General features: G+C 37.0%; 1 protein-coding gene across 13 annotated transcripts in view; it reads right to left on the reverse strand.

Moving 5' to 3' along the window:
- LOC117426626 (nck-associated protein 5-like) overlaps positions 1-12,131 on the reverse strand; it is a 198,279-nt gene that overhangs the window by 63,681 nt on the left and 122,467 nt on the right. For all 13 annotated transcript variants that reach the window (XR_009330599.1, XR_009330598.1, XR_009330597.1 and 10 more), the window contains one exon: positions 2,380-2,470. Coding sequence is in view for 9 of the 13 variants with exons in the window: in XM_034044399.3 (XP_033900290.3) it covers positions 2,380-2,470 (91 nt within the window). In the remaining 4 variants the exon portion in view is untranslated. The remainder of the gene's footprint in view (positions 1-2,379; positions 2,471-12,131) is intronic.

Here is a 12,131-nt window from a genome sequence, read left to right on the forward strand (position 1 = left end):
TCTGATTTCTGTGTTGGATGGATCTGTTGTTTGTAGCTAACTGTTAATTAAACCAGCCATTATAATACCGGTACTGTATACTCTTGCAAATTCATATTGCAACACTTCAGAACTCTGTTCCATGCTCACAGTTTCAATTAAAGTCTTTTGGACGCCAGCTAATTACATTCTCAAACCAAACAGCAATGTGTCACAGCAATGTTCAAATATTGAAACTATTGAGTCATTATTGCTTCAAATCTTCCTGGACTTAAGGATGTTTAATATACAGAAGACAGCAATTAGTTCGCCATGAACATGCCAGCAAGGTATGCTTACTGATCAGAGGGCTTAAGAAGAATGTTGTAAACAGACACACATTATATTTACGTGTAAGAATGGAGTCCCATTGTTTGTAACACGGGTTATGGCTGATCTGTAGTTGCTCATCTAAGAGTCAAGCTCAGTCAACACCTCTATCGATAGGGTCAGCTGTGCTTTAGACTGGTGTGTTAACAGCTTGTTCGCACTATTCAAATGAAGCAGGCCCTGCTGTGCCGAGGATTCTTGTGTTAGAAACCATTACTGTAGCACTTTCTTTCACCCGACAGTGTAATATATTTGGTAGAGTGCAATCAGCTGGCTTTACAAACGATTTCTGCACTGGCCTGCATCAGATAGGTTGTGGTCAAGTTAATGCAGGTAGTTTTTTTTTTTTTTTTTTTTAATGTTATAAATGAAAATTCTTCATTTACATGAATCTATTCATGCTGATTAATGTTCTCCCATTACTCCTTTTGAGCCTGTCATTTAAATAATCACTGGCGATCAGTCGTTCTATCTCACCCACACATTTACGCAATAAAACCGCTGATTATTTCTTTATTACCCACTCCATCAATCAAAAATATTCAGGGCAAGTTAAAAAATGTCACATTCCCAAGGTAACATTTTAGATCCAACATAGATCCAACCAGCCCTTTATAGGATAAGTGATATTTCTGCTAATTAAATATGAATTAGAAACTGTCAGTAATTTGCATTCATAATATACTATCCCCCCCAGTATTCATTACAACAGGACTTACCCCCCCCCCATACTTCCAAACGCTCTCATTTGCATCTCCTGACAGTTAGGACCACAGAGTGATGAATGGAACGAGTGTAATATCTTTAGATGCAAAACAACTACATTATGTGATTCGCCTAAGGGCCTGCCATTTTACAACTGTGTCAGGATTCCCCACATACCATCAATATAATCAATTAAAGATTTAAAACCATGCACAGGCTACAGCTGCAAAGCAGTTTTATTCATATTACTTACATGCAAACAAACGATTAGCAACTCAATTGTGGAATTTCAGAGAATTGATTCACCTATGCATAATTTACGCTATCTAATGCATCTCTTAGCTCTGCTGATATAGACCTGCATCAGTGTCTGTTCATAAGGTTGCGTATGTGTAACTCTCAATAAAGCTCTACAGTATCTCATTTCCATTTGAAAAGGCTTACAGCAATACATTTGTGAACACTATCTGACCTTGCAACAACAGTACACGAATGAATTGCTCTTAAAGTTAGGTTGTTTAATAACTAGAATGGATGTCTAAGACAGTAAAACACACCAATGTGCACACTCCCACCTATGAAGGTGTATACACATTTCCACAAAAAAATCCAGCGAGGCACAAATTATTTCTCCTTGACCTTGATAAATAACAGTGAGCTAATCAGTTTGAATGTGCAAGCGCTGTAAACCTCTTTTACGGTCTCTTTTATTAGTTGCTGTCAAGATGGCCAAAATGTAATCAATGATGAACAAAGCTTAAAACTCGCATCTATTAAAGTTATTACATGGACATCAGCTAAACAAATATTGGGGGTTACTATACCTGACAACAGTCACTTAGCACTATATATGAATGTGGAGATTAAACAGCCACATGTTTTTAGGGAACACAAGCAGCCAGTGAACATGACTTGAACTACTGTACAGGATGTGAGGAGTGACAGTTTATTTTTGTTATATGCAAAATTAGATTCCAGACGTTCTTTCCACCACAAGGATTTTTTTGTGCATCTGAAGGCCGCTCGTGATATATGCTGGTTAGGATGGTACTGTCGCTCCATTTCAGAAAATTGCAAATGCTTCTAACATAATGGGCTTCAACCTTTAGGATGGAGGTTTTGTTGAAACGCTAGTTTCATGAATGACCAACTTTGTTTAATTCAACAGAACACACGTTAATCGTAGCAACTCACTGTTTGTTATTATTTAAAATGGGACCATTTAGTGTCTGTAATTGAAGTGCATTAACATGGCTTCACATTCAGGACTCCAGTGTTATTTCTAAAGGGCCAGGGTAGCTGTTAATTCTGCCCCTAATAAAATACCTTATAGACCTTCATAATGTCCACCGTGTCCGCAGCAGTCTGATCCAGGGCCCCCTGGTTCTGCAGTAAATTCCGCACTGTCTCTTCCATCCTGTGGAAGAAACGACAAGACACAAAAGTCAGCAATGCTATAAAATATATGATAGATAGCGCTTTGAAGGGGTAATTGGGAAGGTTCCTGAAAATGAACAGTAAATGTTGTTAAAGGTTTGATATTTCTCCTGTACAGTTACTGTGAGGCATATAATGCATATTTTACTAAAAACATTTAAATAGTAAATTAAATTTATTAGATTGCACCTATTTTATTTTTTACCATAAATAAGTATAAAGTACTGCCTTTGCATTTGTATATCAAATAAAGGTATCATCTTTATTAAACACTGTATTTTTTTGTTATTTTAAGGTACTCGTTATTGCACTCAGAAATTCTGGAATCAAACACTTGACAATATCTCTTTTTATCAACCATTTAACTATCCTTGCATATAATGCTACCAGATAATATAATGGTTCATATTCATAAAACTTACCGTCTCCTTTATCGTGCCAGTAATAGTGTTTAACATGACAGTATTTCATCGGGTGATGCATAAACGCCCTTTACCGTAAAAAAAAATCACTCATTGTGACGTTAGAATAACGTGCTCTTAGAGACCAATTTTCTAATTAACATATTCGTCTGATTCATAAATCTGTATTGTGCCGTTAATTGACCCTTACCGACATCATAACTAACACATGCCTCAGACCAGGCAGAGAACGAGATGCGTCTTAATGGTTTCATTTCCTAGAATAATTTCTGTGTTTTTCAGAACATGTATTTAAGCCAATGGTAATAATAACACAATGTCAATCAGATCACTGAAAATGGAATGAGAACCAATGAATTTAAAGAAAATAGTGTGTGTAATAAATTATCCAATTAAAAGTCACCTTACATCTGCCATTCCCGCCCAATTCATGGTGGTATATGGACTTGGCATTGGGTAAAGTCTAGGGAAAGATGGATAGACCTGGAACCTCAGAAGCAAGCATCAACCGGGGGTTTCAGAGCCTTAGCAATCACTTTAATTCAGTGGTAACCCCACTGGAACTAATATGTAATTTTAATCAAGTGTTGAAAGATCTGACATTGAATCTAATAGTAGCTATAGTAACTCAATATTATACACAAATTGGGTGGGAATGTAAGGTGGCTTTTAATTGGATAATTTATTACACATACTATTTTCTTTAAATCCATTGGTTCTAATTTAATTTTCAGTGATCTGATTGGCATTTTATTATTATTACCATTGGCTGAAATACGTGTATTAAATATTTGAAACGTGTACTAAATAACACGTTTACCCAGGATGGCCTTCAATAAACCTCTCTCATGTCCAGCACCTGTGTGTGCTATTTATTTATTTATTTATTTTAAACCAGACATATCCTGTAGCTATTAACGTGACAGTGTAAACAGATGATGTATGCCATTGACGTCTTAAGTAGGGGACACAGCTCATTTGCATATCTCTGCAGGTGCCTGGCCAGCCACAGGGGTCGCTGGTGCGCGGTGAGCCAAGGACTGACCTTGGCCAATTGTGCGGCGCCCCCTGGGAACTCCCGTCCACAGTCAGCAGTGGCAAAGCTTGGATTTGAACCGGCGATCTCCAAGCTATAGGGCGCATCCTGAATACCGTATGCACCACTCAGGAGCCCCTATTACCACCATCTTTTTATGAATATGGCCCACTGTTTAGTGTTAGAAACAGAAATGTGGTATTCTTTACAAATTGTCATGACTCCTGGTAAAGTGACATTTGCGGTTAGATTGAACTGCATTTTGACGCAATTCTCCAAATCTAGCCCTCCCTTATTATTTTACGTTGTGACTAACACATTAGGGCGCACTTATCATATTCTATTCTATTCATATGCTGACATTTTCCTTATTTTTATTGCAGTGAATTTTCCACTTGATGCGTGCAAGTGCTGGCAAAATGCATACTGAATAGCTACCCCATCTGTTGGCCAAATGTGAATAAAGCGCTTGTAATCTCCACTTCAGTGCGGGGAGTGTAGGGCTCAGCAGCAGATTGAAGCAACTTCTGCTTTGAGGCTGACCTTAATCAGCTCTGACTCTGCCCAGGGGATAACAGTCCCTGTGTTGGATTGGTTATTTCATAGGTTTTACAGCACCAAGATTAGCAACAATTACACAAAAATGTATTTGTACAAATGTGAATATAGATATGTCTATGGATCTGTTTATAGATATGTATACTGCATGTTCAAACATACATGCAATGCTGGACAGTGCACAAAATAAAATCTAATAGTAATTCATAATTTTTATTTTATTTCTATTTACACTGAATGTTTCTGCCAAGATAGTAACCCATAAATAAAAAATAAATAAATAAAAAACCTCAAGCTGTTCCATACCCAGGGGTTGATCTGACTGCGTTGGAAGTGCCCAGACAGTTATTTTTGGATCTTAAACAGTCTGTTGAATAAAATGAGTGAGGCCTTCAATAAATGCTGATTCAGCAGGTTGTCTGAAGTGACTCTTGAATACCCGAAGCTCTTGAAATTCCTCTAGGCAGGTGCAGGATATCAGAGCAGAGACCCACGAGAGGAGTAGAAAACAGATTTCTTCACTTACATTTTTACATATGAATGCCTGCTTATCGAATGCTGCCAAGTGGCACTGTATACACAGACACACACACTCTTCTGGGTATTGTGCATCTGGGTGGCAAATATGTCTCTCTTGTTTGAAGTAACATCTGTCCCATAGATATTTCAACACAATTAATTCCTTAATTAAAATTGTGAATCAATACATTTTAATATTAAAGATATTAAGTATATTTGACCACAAACATATACAGTATATTTGCAGCTCCTGGCTTTCTTTAATGTTTTACTATATTTCAGTGTATGGATGGCCATACATTAGTGCTTGGTCATATGGTCAATTGTGGTTAGACATTCTTAAAATGAAAAGATACTAACTAAATAACTACATAAAAAATATATGTATATATATATATATATATATATGAAAACTACACGTATTAAAAACAATGCACAGTAAAACCTCTTGTTTCGACACTGATTGATCTAATTGCTAGTTGAAGGAAGTTGCTTACAGCCTGCAGCCAAAACTGTGGCAGAAAATGAATGTCAATGATGCTTTTTGCAAACCAGCATTATTATATTTGATTAGTGATTAGAGATAGTTACGCAGTTTTTTTTGTGCCAAACCAATTGCTTGCAAACCTTTGTATACAGTTTGGAATTATTGAGATCGTTACTCAAGATTTACTGCTGTAAAGTTGGCAAGGTGTAACCCCCCTCCCCAACCAAAAGTCATGCAGCAGCGGGCCTAGTACAGGGCCTCTGCAGTGCAGTGTGTGCATTTGATTTTCTGGCACTGGTCAGAGTTCAGTATCAGATGGAGCCATGGTTCATCATGAGCCAAGCTGACATTCTATTGCAATCCCAGTTGTAAACACTGAAACTCTGGTACTGTAGCTGTATCCGTGCCATCTTAAATTGTGTCACTGAGTAATCGCTGTCCTTTGGTCTTCTATAATGGATTGTGACACATTAGATGAGCACTTCAGAATTCAGCAAGTGATGCAGCTGCAAATATATATTGTCCCTATTTTTAAGGGTTGAGGATTTGAAGACTTTTTAAATTCCATTTACCAGACCAAGGTGGGATTAGCCAGGCCAGGGTTTTTAACCTGTACTATGAAACTGAGCACTGGCAATTTAAAGCAGCCTTGTATTTCTTAAAATAGTTCTATGGATCTCATGCAGTTTTCAGGGCCAGGTCAGTTCTATCTGTTTACTGTATGTTCTATTAATAACAATGTAACTACTGATATCAGTCACCGAACCTAACATGAATACAGCATTGAGTAGACATACAGTAGGGTCACAGTGGGGTCACTGAATGTACAGTATTAATAATTGGTATTTCCGTCATTTGAATTCAATGTGTGTGGAATGTGCATGTTAGTTCCATTGTAACTTGTGAGATTTCAGATCAAGTGTCTGTTGTATCGAGGGATCCGGGGTTTTAAAGAAACACACTACACTTTAGTGAGTTATCAGTCAGCTTGTATTTGTTCTTGCTGCTTCTGTTAGACACATTGAACTAACCTCCACTTCCTATCTAGGCTAACCTTTGACTCTCTCCCTGGCAGTCCGTCTGTGTATTCTATAAACTCTGGACTGTGCAGTAACCAATGGAATGGAGCTACTACACTACAGTGTTAATGGAAAAACTTTGTGACACTTCAGTCTGCATAGAAAGCCCCAGCAAATCTGCGAGTCACGTTCGTTTGCAGGCGTCCGAACTGTAGTAAAATTAAAGACATGCCAGAATCTCATTTGCTCTGACGGCTGAGTTACACAAGCTGTTAAGCTGAAAATATAGTACTTGGGGATCTCATTAACCAGGATACCAGTTATTACCAACTAGACTCTGTGCAGGTGTGGCACACTGTTGCCTCTGAACTTGATATTTCTACTGGTTGGAACTTGGCACTGCGCACACAAACACAACACACAGCATGGAAGAGTTAATGGCAAAACATCTGGCTTTAGTGAGATTAAAAGGCATAGAAATATTGCAATTTTCTTGCTTTAAACCCTACTAAAGGTGCTAATTAGATCCATTAAAACAGAGAGACAATAGGCTGTGAAATAGTAAGTGTTCAAGGCTCACTCTTAGAGTCCCTAGCACCTGATTATACTCTGAAAATCCCTCAGAAAATCTGTCTATTTAGAATTAGCCTCAAGAAAAGGGATTTATGTAATGCTAAAAGCCTCGACATGCAACACAAACCTGGTATTTTTCCTGCCTACTTAATCTTCCAAACAGATCAGCACAGGAAAACATTTTAAACTTCTACAGATTTTATGAAACAATTGTTTCTTTTAGGGATCTGATGACTTAAACACATTCCACATTTTCTGCAGTGATTTGTGTAATGGAACATTTGTAAATAAGAATTTCATGGAAAATTACCCTTATATACATTTCAGTTAGATGCCTTGCTGATTTTAAATTCTGCTAGCTATTTACTGGATGCGTTTACTCAGGGTAGTGTTTTCTCAAAGATACATTAGGAAATGCACTTTTGCAACTGAGTGATCAGCTGAGCCAACTAGTTCCATTTCCTTCTATATTGTGTTAAGGATGCTGACATTCCTACTTTGCTCTTTGTTTATATGGTATTTAAAGCTACCCTATGGTACAGTTCTGAATTACAGTACAGTATTCATTATAACTAATGCAGCATCATTTGTATATGAAACGTACATTCACTGTATAGGTCTCACCTTACCTGATTGTTTTTTGAAGGCTTCCAATGCAATAAAGCTGACACAAGCCTCTAAAGATATTAAATAATACACCCTTTTGATAATCTCATATTTCCGCTGACTAACTCTTTGAATTTTAAACCTGTGTGCAACACAACAGGATGTACTTTGTCACAGTCATTACATTTGAAGTCCTAGTAGCCATCCTAAAAAAGAAAGGAAAACAATAACTCAGCTACATTAACCCTTCAGATTTATAGCTATGGCCAAAAGCTTTTGCATCACCCTGTAGAATAAACACGTTTTGCTTTATAAAGTCGAATGATTAACCTGCTGAATAATGTTAGCATATTGAATTACATACCGTTTTGTAGTTGTCCATATACTTAACGAAAAACAGACAAAAATAAAAAATGTGACATTTCAAAATCTAACATTTACTGTACTACTACTATGGCTTCCAGTAGACTTTTGCGGTATCATTTTGTTTCTTTGATAGTATATTTATTTTTTATTATTATTATTATGTAGCAATCCTAAAAGTCTAGATGATGCAAAACTTTTGGCCACATCTGTATATCTGGATTTCCTATTCTGTAAAGGCTGAGGTATTCTAATGAATGATCCTCACTCCTGAATTGCCTTTACCCTATCTGAATTGCTTCCTGTTCTAAACTCTAAAACCCAGTGGGGTATTTTAAATTACAGCACACCCTTTCACAGAGATTGGAAATGGAACACTGCTTAAACCAGTGCATGTGACTTCAGAGAATCCGATATAAAACAGTGCCAATCCTGAACTACACCTTTCCTTCCAGGTGGTCTCTACAGATCCTACTTAAAAAGAACTCAACCTTTTTGCTGATAAATTCTTCTTTCATTAGAATTCGAGATGTCTGACATGTGGGGTTAGAACTCCCTGCTCTAAATGTGCTTGCAAGAACCATACAGTATATCATTACTGCTTTCTCTTTATTCTTCATATGCTCACTGGTGTGTCTTGTTTTATTCTTACTGTAATTTTGTGTTTAATCCTGGATAGAATATATTAAATAAAACACATGGGTTTTATGCTTTCGAAGAAACAGGCAATGACATAGTAAATCATAACCCAATAGCATTATATCTCTAGGAGGCAGATGTAATCAAAAAAGCATCTGTAGTTTATAATACATGCTATTTTGGGCACAAATCCATTAAACTTCCAGATAGAGGACAATAGTACAGTAGTAAAAGCCCTTCATGTAAAACAAATACATACCAAACATCTAAAAGTGTGATTGAAAGCTGCCATTGAGCAAGGAAATAAGACAGGTATTATATTTATTTATTTATTTATTTATTTTTGTACTAAATCTCCCCCTAAGATTCCCAATTCCATTTTAAAATCCTGGACAGCACATTACCAGTGCATTTTTGGCACATGCATTCGAAGCACAATACACAAAGAACATATTTTTAACCCCCCCAACTTATGCTGTAATTAGATTTATTGCATGCACCCCACAATCATAGATAAATGTCTGAATTTACAAGTTTGACTGATTTTAATAGCAACAGTAAAAATATGTTTTTGGTAGATGTGCCATGTTACCATCATTTTACAGGATGGATCCACTTGTGTAAATTAGCCAAAGCATTTCTTTGCTGTTTCAAACACATGCAGGATTGGCAGCACTTCTCCGCAGATGGTAAATACTAAACCCATCAATAATATGGAAATGACCCCCCTGCTGTGCACAACCAGGCTCTGGAATCGTGCCACAGTGATAGTTTGGGTTCCTGGCTGAGTGACTCATAGCATGTGGATTCAAGCATGCAAACATCTGAAATCTCAGACTAGCCACAATAATAGTAGTAGTCAGCTGTCTCTTGGATTTCTGTCCAAATAAAACGTTGTCTGTGAACAATATACAGTTTACTCTAAACTTCAAAAAAATATAAAAAATGTGCGGCAGATGGAGTGTTTATATAAGATGTTATGTAGGAGGTGTAATCTCTTTGCTATTGACTTTCAAAATCCAAATCTGTACATCCTGCAATGAAAACTGTCTTTTTTTTATATTCAGAGACATCACAAAGGCTTCTTTAACAACACATTTTTACTACTATGCTACGTTTCTGAATAAAACTAATCAGACTCACTTTCCAATGTTCTTTAACTTAGTTTTGGAGTTGTGCAGTCCCATCTGCTTACACTGACACCCAAGCACCTTTCAGTTCTTGTGTCATTGATTTACACAGATTTCACCGCACCACACAGTATTTGCACCACTAAACTGTCTGAATCCTCCTCAAAAACACACCAGGTTTATTGGCAAGTAATTGATGGGCTATTTAAGCAAGCCCCTTTTAATTTAGCTTTTTTTTTCTAATCTATTTTGAAGTTTGAAACGTCAGGTGGAGTTTGATTTTGGAAACAACTGGAAACTTTAGAACATGTGTATATACACGCATTAGTTAACATAAACACACTTTGATAATAGTTGGTATTAACAAGAAAAAGATTGGATTGCTATGTAATGACTGTAGATTTCAATGAGTAATACTGTATGACTAAAAATTAGAGAGCACGGAAATAAACAATTCTGGTAAATGCCACACATTAGTTTTAAATACAGCAAACTAGAGCAGTCAGTGGTTATGGTCATCAGCTATAATTAACATGCAATGCACAGACATTTAACAGTCAAACCTACCTGATACAGGTCAAGCTCCAGGGAAAATGATCTGATTGCCCCATCAGCAGTATCTTAACAGCACAGCTCTCACTGGCACATGTACTTTCATTTTAACAGCGGCACAATAACATCCTTCAAGCTTGATAAAACAATAGGTAAGTTGTTTTCTCAGTCCATGTTATGTGCCACAATGCATGACCATCATCTGATGCCAAAAAGTTGTAATATTCTTTTTCAAGACAAGCCTGCTGCAAAACCCGCTTACTCCGACTCTGTTTAACAATACAAGGTTTATTCTAAAGTCCATGGATACTTGCAGGCTTCCCAAATGTCCCACACTGACTCTAAAGTTCCCAACTGCAAAAGGAATGGCAACACGAAAAAGCTACCACTTTGTTTCAAGTTAATTCCCCTTCAAAAAAACCCATAAAACACTGGGAGGCTGTCGTGCATGTTAGGAAGGGGTAGCATTACAAAGTTTAAAAACGGGCGACCAATGGTTTTTTTTTTTTTTTTTGCAGGAACTCTGACCTTTCAATAAGATACACATGAAAGTGAGGCACAGGAAGCACATACAGGAAATGAATGGATGTAGTGGGTTCCAGACTTCTCTAATAGTCCCCAGTTCAAAGCCTGGTGGTTTTCATCAACTGTTTTTCAATACAAGAAGAATAAAATAAATGATTATTTTAAATCTTAGCTGCTGGATGAGTAAGACAGTGTAGAATGTACTGTATTATGAATATTGCAATGTTAAAGTCATTCCTATGTATGTTGCTGCTTTTCAATTGCTAATTGGCACCATAACATCTTAACCCCCCCCCCCAATTCTAAACAAAAATACCGCATGACTTAAAGCAAAGTACTATCTGAAGGCATCTTAGGGTGTTGCTATGTACGGCAGAAGCCTAAAAATAAATAATAATCTGAATGTATAAAGGTGTCATTTAAATTATTGAACTACATAAAAATAATCTGTTTGAAAATAGTGAAACCTTATGAATAACTGGACAGAATGTTCCTCTTTTGGAGTTAACTAGGTTTGTATTCCAGTCATGGAACAGCCTCTGTGATATTTGCAATGATCTGAGCTGTAAATAAGGATCCATTATCATTCTGTCACATTACATAAACCTGCCCTCTTGCATACTTATTCTGTGATTGGTTTGGCTGGTGGGGAAAAAAAAACTGTCAAACACAGTTAGCCTCAGAGCAAGATCTGAAAACAGCTTAAGCTTCAGTATCGTCCGTTGTTTCTGGGTACACATCAGCACCGGTATACTGCTGTACTTAAACATCTTCTTTATCCTTTTGAACGCTCCCACCTAACTGTGCACAATTACTGACACATGTAATTCAGACTTTTGATTTGAACACAATCGTGAAATAGATTAGGATCCTTTCGCAATAGCACAGTCGATTCGCAGGGTCAAACCCCAGGAGAGAGGTGTCTGTGGCTGATGTTTTTAGTCTTCATGACTTTGCTAGAAGCCTGTGTTAGTGTCTCACAGGAGTGAGTAGCACAGTGTTATCCCAGAGTGTGGTGTTACTATTTTGATTTGAGTTTGCTTTTTATTTTGCTCATTGACAACTGAAAACGCAATACTGTGGTCAAAGTAGGACACACTGCATGCCACAAAGTAAGACATACTGCATGCCACATTTTGTTTGTTTGAGATAATCTTGTGTCTTGTCTTTGCTTACATTTTTCTGTATATATAGCATTTCACAGAATTTGCA

Source organism: Acipenser ruthenus, chromosome 11, assembly GCF_902713425.1.
Source record: "Acipenser ruthenus chromosome 11, fAciRut3.2 maternal haplotype, whole genome shotgun sequence".
In the NCBI taxonomy this organism is placed as follows: Eukaryota; Metazoa; Chordata; class Actinopteri; order Acipenseriformes; family Acipenseridae; genus Acipenser; species Acipenser ruthenus.